The sequence below is a fragment of the Suncus etruscus genome, chromosome 7, assembly GCF_024139225.1.
Source record: "Suncus etruscus isolate mSunEtr1 chromosome 7, mSunEtr1.pri.cur, whole genome shotgun sequence".
Lineage (NCBI taxonomy): Eukaryota > Metazoa > Chordata > Mammalia > Eulipotyphla > Soricidae > Suncus > Suncus etruscus.
In genome coordinates, this window is record NC_064854.1 from 108,617,951 (window position 1) to 108,632,838 (window position 14,888).

At 37.9% G+C, this 14,888-nt stretch overlaps 1 protein-coding gene across 1 annotated transcript in view; it reads left to right on the forward strand.

Annotated features, from left to right (window-relative positions):
• MAGI1 (membrane associated guanylate kinase, WW and PDZ domain containing 1) overlaps positions 1 to 14,888 on the forward strand; it is a 763,677-nt gene that overhangs the window by 619,061 nt on the left and 129,728 nt on the right. Inside the window, 2 exon segments of the mRNA XM_049777123.1 lie at positions 4,099 to 4,305; positions 14,303 to 14,504. Of these exon segments, the coding sequence (XP_049633080.1) occupies positions 4,099 to 4,305; positions 14,303 to 14,504 (409 nt within the window).

Consider the following 14,888-nt stretch of genomic DNA (forward strand, 5'->3'; position numbering starts at 1 on the left):
CCACCAAATTATCCAAGTCCTTCTACCACGTTAGACTCTTCACTCTTTATGTTTGTCAAACCAATCTCTTCAGTTCTGAGATTCAAATTCTAGGGTTAGGTTTGAATTGGTTTATTCTGGTTCTCATCCTTTATATATTTTTTTCACATATGCATGAAATCACTACAATTTGTCTTTCTCTTTTTGACTTACTTCACTTAGCCTAATACCTTCCAGTTCTAGCGGATGTCTAATTTCTAATCAATTTTTAAATGGCAAGCATTTTCCGAACATTACTACGGTTTCATGGTACTGAACATGAGTGAGATAATGATAAAATTGTAATTATGAAATTATGAATAAAGGGATACATCTTTCAAAGTAAGATTCTTTTTTGTAAGAGTTTTTGGTTATACATCTAACTCAAAATGTACGTGCAATTTTGGTATAACAGTGCTTGGGAAGAATTGATATTAAATTCAGTAGAACTTGGGCCTGGAGAGATAGCACAGCTGCGTTTGCCTTGCAAGCAACGATCCAGGACCAAAGGTGGTTGGTTCGAATCCCGGTGTCCCATATGGTCCCCCGTGCCTGCCAGGAGCTATTTCTGAGCAGACAGCCAGGAGTGACCCCTGAGCACCGCCGGGTGTGGCCCAAAAACCAAAAAGAAAAAAAAAATTCAGTAGAACTTGCTCTGTTTCATTCATTGTGAAAATTATTTTTTGAATAGTTAACAGTTTTACTTTCATGAACCTCACTAATAATTTTAAGTGAATGCAAAAGTCCATACTATGGCCTGCTTTCAACTAAATTCACCATATATATCGGACATTCTTTGATATAACCTCTGAGAAAATGCAAGTTGAGTTTTGGTTCATTTGTTCTAATTCCTATTGTGTCTGTCTAGCCCCTACAACTCACTTAGCTGCTTTCTTCCAAATGGCTCTTCTCCTCAGTCTTTGTTCTTTTATGTTGGAATCAAGAATGAAGTTCTCCTCTTGTTATGATAACTGATATTCACACACATGCAGCTTGTAGTACTTGCTCATTCTAGTTTTGCTCACATGCTCTAGTTACCATGTATACATAAAACATACATATACATTCATATGTATAAATATACACAAATAGTTATCATGTATACATACAACAGCTACAGTGCTATCACATTTGCTGTAGTGATTGCTGAGGGTAACACTTTTCTAACTAACTATTTATTTATTTTTGGTTTCTGGGCCACATCCAGCACCGCTCAGGGGTTACTCCTGGCTCTGTGCTCAGAAATTGCTCCTGGCAGCCTCTGGGGACCATATGGGATGCTGGGGATTGAATCTGGGTCCATCCTGGGTCTGCAGCATGCAAGGCAAACACCCTACCTCTGCTATCACTTTGGCCCCACCCAGGGTTGTACTTTTTTTGGGGGGGGGTTGGTTTTTGGGTCACACCTGGCACCGCTCAGGGGTTACTCCTGGCTCTATGCTTAGAAATCACTCCTAGCAAGCTCAGGGGACCATATGGGATGCCAGGATTCAGACCACCGTTCTTCTGCATGCAAGGCAAATGCCTTACCTCCATGCTATCTCTCCAGCCCCAGGGTTGCACTTTTTTAATTGTGGTGCTTACACACCTTTTTAGTGGTGCTTACCAGGGCCTGTGTTCCTCCACTTAATTGTGCTTGCAGATGTCTCTCTCTAGTATAACCAGAAATCCTGTGTGGTTCTAGGGATCACAAATAGCAGAGCTGCTAGGATTGTGCTCTGCATATGTAGTATCAAGGGTTGAACTGGAGACCTTAAGCTTGCAAACAGACATTTTAAGCCAATGTACCTCACCCCTGTACCCCAACCCAGGTAGAAAAGAAGTTATTATTATTATTTTTTTTTTACTTTTTGGGTCACACCCAGCGGTGCTCAGGGGTTACTCCTGTTTGTCTGCTCAGAAATAGCTCCTGGCAGATACGGGAGACCATATGGGACACCGGGATTTGAACCAACCACCTTTGGTCCTGGATCGGCTGCTTGCAAGGCAAACACCGCTGTGCCATCTCTCCGGGCCCGAAAAGAAGTTATTTTTAAAGAGTCTGGCATATCACTTGCAAAAGAAGTATAGTGATAGTTGACTACAAACACCAGAATATACTTTTTGGGTTTTCATCTGGAATTCTTCATATTACAACATACTGTCCTTTTTAAGTTTGTGTTCAAAGTTTTCTTTTTGGCATAAACTTTTTCAGTGTTCTCAAGGATATAAATAATAAATAATAAATTAAATTAATAATAAATTCAAATATTTTAAATATTTAGTTGAAACATTTTAATGATAAAATGAAATATTTTATTTTCTATGAATAAAATCTTGATCATATATGTGCCTTAAGCAAAACAACATACTACGGTCTCCTTTTGCTTTTGTGCTTGCTTAATAAAATGTATATTGTGGGGCCTGGAGAGATAGCACAGCGGTGTTTGCCTTGCAAGCAGCCGATCCAGGACCAAAGGTGGTTGGTTCGAATCCCGGTGTCCCATATGGTCCCCCGTGCCTGCCAGGAGCTATTTCTGAGCAGACAGCCAGGAGTAACCCCTGAGCACCACTGGGTGTGGCCCAAAACCCCCAAAAAAATGTATATTGTGTAATTATATGATGTTAGACAATAGAATGGACTTCTTAATAAAAAGGAATATATAGTATTTTCTATTTTACCACTTTATTAAATAAAATTGCAAAATATTTCTTAGGATTTATTGAAGAGAAAAATATAATTTATCTGTTGGATTATTCTAAAACTGATTAAAATGAGTTTTAAGTGACATTCAATGATGATTTTTTAAATCATGTAGTCAAGAAATATTGACTATGAGTTGTGGTTTTCAAACTGGCCACAACTTCATGATTTTTAAAATCTTCATGATTTTTTTTTTAAAAAAAATCTGAATATAATGTCTATAATTAAAGGTTTCTATCAAAGTAATTTTAAGTTTTTAAAAGAAAACACAATTTGTGCTGTGTGGTGAGTTTCTCAAATGTTTAAAAATTTAAGTTCAGTTTTCAGTTTTTTAATTTTAATTTTTTTTCTGTTTTGCTTTTGGGGCCCCTCCTGGCAGTATTCAGGGCTTGTCTTGGATCTGTGTTTAGGGATAAGTCCTGGCAGGGCTCAGGGGACCATATAGAGTGCTGGGAATCAAACCAGGATTGACAGCATGAGCAAGGCAAATGCACTGTCCATTGTACCATCTCTTTGGACCCCAAACATCACTTTTTGAGATAAAATTTATAGGGGCTGGAGAGAGAGTATAAGACTAAATGCTGATCCTTTTTTGGACCTCCACACTACATATGGTCCCTGATCACTTACACTCACACACTTGTTAAAATTATGATATAACTTATAAAATCAGATCTAACCATGTTCCTTCCCTTCAGAAGCCTTGAGACTTGAACCTTCAGTCAACCTTGAGCTAAGCTTTCAGTGAAAATAGTTGAAAGTGAACACGAGCCAGTGCTGAAAAAGTGACTGGGGAGGCACCATTGACACAGAGATTTTCTGTCACAATTTGGCAAGGCTTCGTTCTGCTCTATGTGACCTGAAAGCCCAGCCTGCCATTCAGCTTAGAAAGGTGCCACGTGGTGATCACTGTCTGCCTCCTTTAATCCTGCTCTGGTTTCCACTTGGGAGTCCCCTTATTAAGGGAAGGTGACCTCAACTTTGTAGGCCTGTAAGTCTGTATTCAGTAATGAGTTTGTTCCTTTCTGGGAGACTTACTGTAAGTCAAATTCAATGTTGTGCTGGTGCATATATAAAAAAAAAGGTGACCAATTGAAATTCAAATGTAATGAGGATGAAGTTTTGCTATTCAAGCACAGCCACTTTGTCTTTAGCCCACAAATGCAGCTTGCCTTCTTGCTTCTGAAATCATCATGTCTGACTGGGCAGGATCGACATCTTTTTTTTTAACGATTCCAGGACTGAAATACAGTTTGTTCCGGTTTTTCATTGAAGAAAAAAAAAAAAAAGACAGTTTTCTTTTTAAATGTGCTGACTGATTTAGATGTGAAGTCTTGGTTTGAAAAACAAAAAGTATTCTTTTTAAACATGCAAATGTGTCTCTCTCTGTCACCTAGGAAACTATTATGGGACACCCAAACCTCCTAGCCATTCAGTCAGTGGGAAAGTGATCACTACGGATGCCTTGCACAGCCTTCAGTCTGGCTCCAAGCAGTCGACCCCAAAGCGAACCAAGTCCTACAATGATATGCAAAATGCTGGCATAGTCCACGCTGAGAATGAGGAGGAGGATGATGTTCCTGAAATGAACAGTAGCTTTACAGGTAAAGACCAAGGATGATCCCACTAGTCGATTTGGGGAAAGGGGCAAGAGGATGGCTTTTGCAAAGCGTTAAAGGGTTCTTAAGAGGAATTCAGTTCATTAAGTAGGGTCACCACAGGGCCAGGTGGACTGGTCCATTTTTAGGAAGTTGGGCACAAATAGCAAGAGAATGCAATTAGGGCAGAGAAAGGACAACTATGAAAATGATAGTCAGAAATAGTCACTCTGGACATGAACTTGGTGTTGAAAGGAGGTAAAGTGATAGGCATGATACCCCTTCAGTAAGAATATTGCAAATCAGTGTTTAAAAGGTAAATATGGGAGAGAGAGAGAAGCAGAGAAAGAGCGGGAGAGGGAATGGGAAGGAGAGGGAGAGAAAGATGGAAAGACAGGGAGAGAGAGAGGGAGAAGGAGAAGAAGATAGAGGGACAGGGAGAGGAAGGGAGGGAGGGAGAGAGACAAATAGAGAGAAGAAAATGTCTGTTATAGATTAAAAGCAGGCAGGGGGAAGGGCAGAAAGGAAACTAGGGACATTGGTGGTAGGTAATATGCACTGGTGAAGGGATGTTGGACATTTTATGACTGAAACACAATCTTAAACAGCTTTGCAACTGTGTATCTCACAGTGATTTTAAATTTTATTTAAGAAACTTTACTCAAAAAAAAGAAAAGATCACCAGAATCAGAATTCATACTCATTAGTCAAACTAACCCACTCCCTCCTCTGATGAAGAGGTAGTCTTTTCCATTTCTTTCATGCTTTTTTGCAAGAACATTTTAACTTCACCCAAATACATTATTATTATTATTATTATTATTATTATTATTAATTGTTAATTTGGGCCCACACTTGGAGGTACTTGGAAGCTGTTGCCAGCTTAGTGTTTTCATTGGGTGGAACCCTCCAGCAATACTAGGAGAATCATGTGTTGCCTTTAGTGGGACTTAGACCTTCATGTAAAGAATACTAGTAGCCCTATTGAGCTATCTCTCTAAGCTCTCAGCCTATTATCTTGTTTCTTTGGGGGCCACACCCAGTGTGTACAGTATTACGCCTGACTCTAAACTCAGGAACGGGTCCTGGCTTGGCTTTTGTGATCATGAGAGGCTGCAGGTTTCAAACCAGTGTCAGCTTTATGAAATAATGCAAGTACCTTAACCCCTTTACTGTATTTCTGGTCCTACCTAATTATCATTAAGGGAGGAGGGATAGAGGGAGATGCCTGCAGATAGGAATTAAGTGTAATCATGATCATCTTCTTCCTTTAAAAAAAAGCCCAAAATATTTTATTAGTTTATGTATTTTGGTGTTGACACCTTTTCATCACTATTACGGATTTTTATAGGAATACATTTATAAATTTGTATAACGATGTGATATTAATTGATGCAATTTGAAAAGCTAGCATCATTTCTTTTCTTTTTTAAATAATTTTTATTGTAACCAAAAGTGAGTAACAAATCTTTCACAGTAATATTTGAGGTACATAGTGACAATTAATCAGGGTCATTCCCACCACCAGGGCTGTCTTCTTTCCAGCCGCCCCCCTTCCCAGCATGCATCCCATATCTCCCTCCTTTGCCCCCGGAGTGCTCTGTGTCTAGCTTGTTGTAGATGGGGTATCGGTTCTGTTGTTCTTGACTTTGGATTTGGTGTTTAGTTTACGTCTGATCATTTTTTATTTCCACTCAATGTTCATACAGCTTTTTAGTCCTGGTACCATTCGTTTTTATTTTCCCCCTCAATTCATGAGGCAGAACAAGCTGACTCAAGTTGTGTGGTTCTAGCAGCATTTCTTTATCTCAAACCTTTGTAAATAGAAATATTATGGACATGGGTTATATATTAACTAATTTAAGCATATTTTACTGAATGTCTTGAGAGATAAGTGAAAAAATAATAAAGAAAATGATGTGTCTTGTATATCTGATAGCATAGATTACTAAATAGGTTATATGTTTGTATATGCATTCAAACCTATCTTGTCCACACTTTAGAAGTGCTGCATTTTATGAGGAGATTTTCAAGGGCAAGTCTTCCGGGTATGGCCATATAGGTTAGGTACTGTACAAGACTATTCACAGAAGCTCAGTAGAGTACTATAAATGTTCAAGAATATTTTTCTGTTTATGAGGATTTGACTTACATAGTAACTCAGCTAGTAACATAAATCTCATAAATATGAGTCTATTCAATCTGTATTGTTATGATTTTGAAGAATATCATGCTATATTTTTTATTTTTCCTAATATTTTTTGATAACCTCAAGTTACTGTTACAGAGAAGTTACTCATTTTGATGAGGAAAGCTTCCTTCCTAATGGACTTGTTCTTATATTACCAAACCTCTGATATTACTTGATATACTTGGTAAAGGAGAATTTAGTAAGTTCTGTATTTTTTGGCTTTTTCTATCAAGTCCATTGGAATTTTTAGGAAAATGTTAGTGTCTTATTACTTACATGAATCCTACAAGTCATATGAGTATCTTGGATTTTTCTCATTAATCTTAGTAACTAGAAATTATTCTAGATGACAGTTAAAAAATTGGAGGCCAGCAATGTTTCAGCAGTACAGCATTTGCCTTGCATGTTTATGTGGGCTGATGATTTAGTTTCCACCACTGCCAATAAAATAACCCCATTGTTATTTTTTGGCTTTATTATACTAACAATTGCTCTAAATTTCTGCAGGAAATATTAGGTAGACAATACCTGATTTATTATCGTAGCTTAGTTCTTGGTGGTTGTCTTATTATAAATATAGTATCTCCTCATTTTTAAATTTACTGGACATGTTTCTAATTTTCTTTTCCAGCCTACAGAATTTGATATAAACTCTTTTTAAATTAAACTTAACCTGCAGCTGACCTATAGTTGCAGTATCTAGAGAAATTTATATATGTGTCTTTATTGAAATCAGATCATTTTACCTCGTTGAAACAACTTAACATTTATAGTAGTCCTTAACAATATGAAAACCGGAGAAAAACAGCATTTTCAAAGATAGATCATACTTTTAAGTTTTTTATTTTCAAATAAATAAAAATAGCAAATTGTGATATAACTCAAAACATGGATGTGAGTACAGCCATAAAAGAAGTTGGATATAATATACAGAACAAAGTTCTGCCAAATTTGTGGGTGGTCTTCAAGAAGTATGTGTGCTCTTATTTGTCCTCTATTTATTTTTAAGTTTTAGGGTCATACCAGACTATAATCAGAACTTGCTTTTGTTGATGTGTTCAGGGGTCACTCCTTGTGAGGTTGGGGGACCATATGTATTACCAATCAGGAACTGAACCAGGTTCTCCAAGCATGACTTAGAATATATGGGCCCAAACTATCACCATATAAAATTCTGTCATCAAGGGAAAGCTCCTGAGCTTAGCTTATCATTGCTAATGCCAGTATAATCAGTACCTAAAACACAGGGAAAAAAGCCAAAAGCCTCTCGATTGTCCTTTTCCCATTTCCATCCTATGTTAGCATCTAGTAGAATACATAGAGGTGTAGCCTTGAAATTTGCACATGATGGTCTTCCTTCAGATATAAAGAATATACAAGTCACAACTCTGACAGCTGACAATTTGTCATCCATTGGCTTACAAATATTCATTTTAAATAATTGATACTCCCCAGTGTGTGATATTTAGTATCAAACTAACCTTGTCAAAGCATTTTGCATTCAGAACGACTATAAGTAGCATTACCAGTCACTTTGAGTATTGAATGACAGCAACAAAATGAGGCCTTGGCTCCTGGTTCAGCCAGTTCTGATAAAGGCATTAGCATCATATCTAAGTGCAGATGCACTATGGAACTATTAAAAGTTTTATTTTGGGGATCAGGGAAATGACTTAAAAGGACTATTGTTTATGCTTTGCGTGCTAAAGCCTGGGTTTGTTTCCCGGTGCCGCATGTTTATAAGTGGCTTTTCAGCAATTCATACAGGGTGTAGCAAATATAGCCAGCTCTTGTTTGTCTGAGGAGGTCTTTTTTATTAAATCTAAAGGACAGCCTCACAGTATAGTGGTCTTCTTGGTTGAAAGTTTTTTTCTGGGCCCGGGAGAGATAGCACAGTGGCGTTTGCCTTGCAAGCAGCCAATCTAGGACCAAAGGTGGTTGGTTCGAATCCCGGTGTCCCATATGGTCCCCTGTGCCTGCCAGGAGCTATTTCTGAGCAGACAGCCAGGAGTAACCCCTGAGCACCGCCGGGTGTGATCCAAAAACAAAAACAAAAACAAAAAAAAAAAAGAAAGGTTTTTCTTTTCATTCAGTACTTTAAAAATATCATTACACTCGTTTTGCTTTTATGATACCATCTTGGAGATTGGTTATGATTGATTTCTATGTTATTTCCCTTGCATATGACATTTACATATTCTCTTTTGATGCTTTAAGTAGTGTCTGTTTCGCTCTGTCTCAGTGTTGTTCTTGATTTTGCTATTCTTTGGGCCTCTTGACTGTGCAGAAGTCTCTCTTTAGAGACTGGGGAAGTTCTCAATTCTTCTACCAGTTGTTCTTCCATCCATCTTTCCTCCTCTTTCTCTTTTTCCTCTCCTGGTATTATTTCTCTTGCTGTCATCCATCAAATATCTTACACTCCCTTCTTTGTTTTTAACTTATTTTTTTTTTGCTATTTCATGATTGTTGCTGGCTTCTATTTTGTCTTCAAGTTAGCTGATCTGATTTTTGGTATTCCAGATTCTTTTGCTGTGACTTGCTATTATATTTTTCAGTTTCTTCAATTCCCTTTTATAGATTCTTTCATACTCAGAATTGATTCTTTTTTAGTTGATTGAATTTCTCTTTCAGTGACTATTTTATTTCCACTATCATTGCATGGAATGTTGATTTGAGGTCCTTCTCAAAGAGGCTTGAGAATTTTGCTGAGCTTTAGGACTTGCCTGGTCTTCTGTCCCTATCTGCCAGTGTAGCTGAATTCCTTTGTTTTCATATTGTCCTTAGAATTTTGTGAGCATTGACCATTGAAGTTTAGATTTCTGATTATCTGAGTACTAGTCTGATTTGTAAAAGAACAAATCTTTTACACAAATTGGATACTGTTTATGATCTATTATTCTTACTATTCCCTGTACTGTTATTTCAGTGGGATATTTAGTTTAGATACTAAGGTTTGTTCTTAGGTATTTCGGGACAGAATAAAAATCCTGCAGTTTTCTACCAGCCTTCAGAGTATATAGAGTGGATGGACTAGGGTAGTTGAATAGATTCTAATATGCCCATGTGGTTTTGGCATCAGCATGGCCACTAACACAGCTGTGATTCGGTGTGAATTTGCTGATAATCCTATAATTCTTCTGCCTATTTATAATAAATTATTGTCCTTGAGGCCCAATCCAATTTGAAGACAAAAAATAAATTTTGATTAGAAGATGATCTGCAGCTAATAGGTAGTTTGCTGTGTACCAAACACTATGTTATGAAGGAAAGCTCTTGTCAACAGCAAATGAAAAATGAAAAGCAGGTAACAGATGAAGTGGTCAAATTCAAGGCATTTATTGGGAGGGAAGTGAAGTTAAGCAAGCAAAGCAGGACATCTCTGAAGGAGAGTGGGAGGGTCTAAATAGATTACTGCAGACCTTGACCTAACTTTTCTGGGGAAGTTTTCATTTCTGAATGAAAGGGGTAAGACATTTTTTTTTAAATCTCACTGAGCATAAGTGTAACTGATCTTTTAGATCAGTTAGATCTCTTAGATCATTAAGCTGAAACTACCTTTGAGGTTACACAAATCTTGAGCTGTGCTTGATAGCAAGGTCAAAAGGTTGTTAAGACAGTTATTACCAGGCCAGTTAGAGAATCAGGTATAAATGGCCTTCTTACATTCTGTTCTCAGGACCTTTACCCTATCCCATCCCACCCTGTCTCTGTGTCTTCTTTTTTCCATGTTTTGCATATCAATATTTTGGCCATTTGAAATAAATTACTCAGCTAGCTAATTCTTCTTTTAATACCTATGAGATAGATATTAACACCCCCACTTTACAAATGAGGGCATTTAAGTCCGTTAGAGGTGATACTGTCCACCTTACTAAGATGCAAGTCAGGATTCAGTCAGTCAGCAACATAACCACTTTTTTTAATTTTGTCTTTTGTTTGCATCATTTTCTAATGGAATTAATACTTTTAAAATGAATGCACATTTATGGGGCCGGAGAGATAGCATGGAGGTAAGGCGTTTGCCTTGCATGCAGAAGGACGGTGGTTCGAATCCTGGCATCCCATATGGTCCCCGAGCCTGCCAGGAGTGATTTCTGAGCATAGAGCCAGGAGTAACCCCTGAGTGCTGCCGGGTGTGACCGAAAAACCAAAAATAAATAAATAAATGCACATTTAAAATAATGAGAAATATGAACATTGAATAGAAATAAAAAATGATCAGACTTAAATACCAAATCCAAAGCCAACTACAACAGAATTGTAAACCAATCTACAACAAGCGAGACACAGAGGGGACCACTTATACTAGCAGCCTGCGGGGCAAAGGAGAGGCAATAGGGGATGCATGCTGGAAACAAGGGTGGAGGGAGAATAATATTGGTGGTGGAAATGCCCTGATTCAATGTCACTATGTACCTAAAATACTATTGTGAATGATTTGTAATCCATTTTGGTCAAAATAAAAATTATTAATAAAAAATGACAAATTTCTATCTTCTCAAAAAAATCAGAGCTCTAATACTGAAGTAATAGTATAGCTTATAGGGCATTTGTCTTATGCTTGGATGGCCTAGGGCCAATTACCATTATTCCATATGGACCCCTGAGCCTTCAATGAGTGATTTTTGAGTGCAGAGGGAGGATTAACCCCTGTACACCACTGGTATAACCCCAAAACTGCCCCCACCGCAAGATTAGGGCTCTAGTAACCCTGAATCCACATTACTCCAGGATGTTAAGCTTCACTGATTTCCCTGCAGTCTTTAAACTGCATGCCCCTCTCTAGAGCTAAATGTACCCCAACAAACTTCATCTCTCCTGGTACAGCTTAAGTGGATCAAAAACTGTACCTTAAGTCCCCCCCCCCCTTTCTGGTGGGCATCATGCACTCGAACACTCCCTAGTGATTCTGAAACTTACCGTATTCTCTGCTCTATAAGACATACATAGTTTAGACAGGGAAAACAAGAAAGTCAGGAAACAGTGGCTGAGAACTACTAACCTGCAAAGCCAAACTATCTTTACAATACGCCGGTCCACAGCTGGTAAAACTCATTTACCTAAATTATTTTTTACATCAGAAAATAGACATTTTTTAAATGCTTTTTCGTTAATATATATATATATAAAAGTCCCCTGCACTCAGGCTTCAGCTCCAGGTTGCATTTGCTCCATAAGAGGCACAGATGTTTTCCCCATCTTTTGGGGTGGGTGGAGTGCATCTTCTGGTACAAAAAATACTTAAATATAACTGAAATTAAGACTTATCTGATAACTAATATTTTACTTTAGTTTTTCTTTATCTTCTCTTGAGAGCTCTTTGTATCTTTATTTTCAAAGTATGATTTTTGTATTCTCTAAATCTGCATCGTATTGGTACTTTAAAAGAGATTTTTATTTTTGGAACTTTGCCAAAATTTTTTCTCCAAAAAATGGAGTGAGAATGATTTTTTCAGCAATTTCCCTTAGTGAGTCTTCCATGTCTTTAGGAGTGAAAAGTGTCTTTTCAGCATTGCTTTTAGAGAAGAAAGGGTGAATCCTCTTATTCCTGGCAAGTGATATATTTTATTTGGTAACGATGAGCTATTTAAAATTACTCCTGCTGTGTCGGCCAAATGACAGGTTCTTTTCTTCACGTTTTTTCTTTCAACTTCGAACTTTTGGAGTTGAGTTGAGCCATACCTGAGAGAGCTCAGGAACTCCTCCAGTCATTGTGTTCAGGTGTGACTCCTAGCAGGATTGGGCAACCACATGTGGTGCTCAAGATTAGACTGTAATTGGCAACATGTAAGACAAGAATCTTACCCCTCTCTCTCTCTCTCTGGCCCCTCTCCAAATTTATAATTGTTTTTATTCATCAATATTCCTGGATGCAGACTATAAGACTAACTCAAATTGGTATAAGCAAGAAAAGAAACTTAGGACATCACCAAGAAGCTAGGAGTCCATGGAATCCTTGAGTCATCTAATGGTAATAAGTGACCATCTCTATATTTCTTTTCTATTTTCCTCTCTGCAGGCTTTGTTTTCACACAGATCTTGCCAAGTCTTGTCATGATGGCTATCAGCACTTACAGTATAAAAAGTCTGTTTAAGTGAATAATTTTAGCATCTAGAGGTCATCTCTGGTTTGAGCAAAACTTTTTGCTAGAGTTAAACTTCCTGAAGCTTAAGGAGTTTTGCTTTAACTCATATGCCTGATCCAGTTACAAAGGCCAGAGCTATCAGATTCTAATGATTGGCAAAAGGCTTAAGTAGGCCTGTATAGATGAGCTCCACATGGGTTTGAAAGTCCTCTCCGGAAACATAAACCTGGGAGAGGGAGAGGACGATTTAGTATTTGAATGGTAGTTTCAGAAGAGAAGGTAAGTCTAGGATAGAACAAGACCATTAACAGCCTGTGATAGTAGTAATATGGAAGAAGGTAGGTGTTGAATAGGCTTGATATTTTCCCCATCTGTCTTTTGAGTTATTTTCATTCTTGTGTGTGTTTGGGAGCTACTCATCAGAGAAAGATTTGGAAACAGCCATTTATTATTCCTCAGTCTGCTATCGGTAAATCAGAAATGTCTACCAGAGAATTACCAGAGGAAAAAGAAAACAGCAACACTCTCTGATCATTATGTTTTAAAGTCGCATGGAGAATGATATTTAATATCATCAACTTCTTAAAAAAATTCAACCAGAATGTCAACGGTGCTGTTTGTGGGTACTTTGATGATACCACTTTTTGCTGATTTAAGGTAGTAAAGAGGCAAGCAACACTCATATTCTCAGAGCTGTCTTTTAAACCCAAGTCCTCCCACATGGTACTGTTCTAGGGAAACTGTCTTGATTTTCACAGGAACACTTTTCTTAAAGGCTCAAATGTGACTCACTGGCGGAATAGCAGTCTTAAAAAAAAATTAAATTGGGCACAATAAAAAGAAAAATTGGAGGGGGGTGTATAACTAGTCTTGCTCAGTATTTGGTCCTGAGTTTGTTTAAGAATTACTCCTAGAAGTGCTCAAGGGATTTTGTGAAGTGCTGGGGATTGAATTAGGATCGGCTGCATGCAAGGCAAGTGCCTTAAATCCGCTGATGTGTCTCCAGCAAAATTCTAAATTTTTACATACTTTCCAGCTTGATTTGTCGGTCTTTCATCTTTGCTAATACCTACTAAAAATGTTTTTATTAATTTATACAGAGTGGGCAGTAATAACTTTCTGTGTTTCGAATGGATTTTCTTTTTCTCTCCTACTGGCTCTCCAATATCATAAGAATCCTGAATTGAGGGTCTATCTGTGGACTGAGCATGCTTTTCATTCTGTAGATTGATTATCTTGTTAGTAAAGGAGACATTAAGATCTGAGTCATAATTCTAGTTTGTTGGCAGTTTTCAAGATTGAAAGACATTCATTACTTGAGCAAGCTTTTTTCTCTTTTTAAAATTAATTTTGCCTATCATTTGGATGTTTCTATTTAAGGAACTTTACACAAAGCAGAATATATTTTCAGTGGCCACCAACTGTGAAAGGACAGGGCCTTAAAAAATATAGAGGCGGGGCCGGAGAGATAGCACAGCGGTAAGGCGTTTGCCTTAGACACAGAAGGACGGTGGTTCGAATCCCGGCATCCCATATGGTCTCCTGAGCCTGCCAGGAGCGATTTCTGAGCATAGAGCCCTGAGCACTGCCGGTGTGACCCAAAAACCAAAAAAAAAAAAAAAGTAAAAAAAAAAAATATATATATATATAGAGGCATACAGTAGTGAGCTTCCCAGAGCTGAGAGTATGGTTAAGTATTTTTACTTCTCTCCCCATTATCAAACAGCCGATTCTGGTGACCAAGAAGAGCACACTCTCCAAGAAACAACGCTGCTGCCTGTGAATAGTAGCATCATTGCTGCTCCCATCACGGACCCTTCTCAGAAGTTCCCCCAATACCTACCTCTTTCTGCAGAGGATAATTTAGGTCCACTACCTGAAAATTGGGAGATGGCCTATACAGAAAATGGAGAAGTCTATTTCATAGAGTAAGTATATCATGATTTCACCCTCAAACTCTTCTTTTTTTTAAATTTTGTTCTTTGTTTTTGAGCCACACCTGACAGTGTTCAAGGGTTATTTTTGTTTCTGCACTCAGGAATATCTCCTAGTGGTATTCAGGGAACCATAGGGAGCCCGGGGATTGAACCTGAGTTGGCAGCATGCAAGGCAAGAGTCCTCCCTGCCGTACTATTGCTCTGGCTCTTTGATATTTCTTTCCATCTCCTTTTCTGCTTCCACAGATGTAAATATCTGAAAGAATTTATCATGGACTGTGAATTCATTTACATAGTTTTACAAATTCATGCAAGACAATTGTATATCATCTTAATCGTTGAGTGGGAAGAATTTGAGAAAACATAAGGTCGATA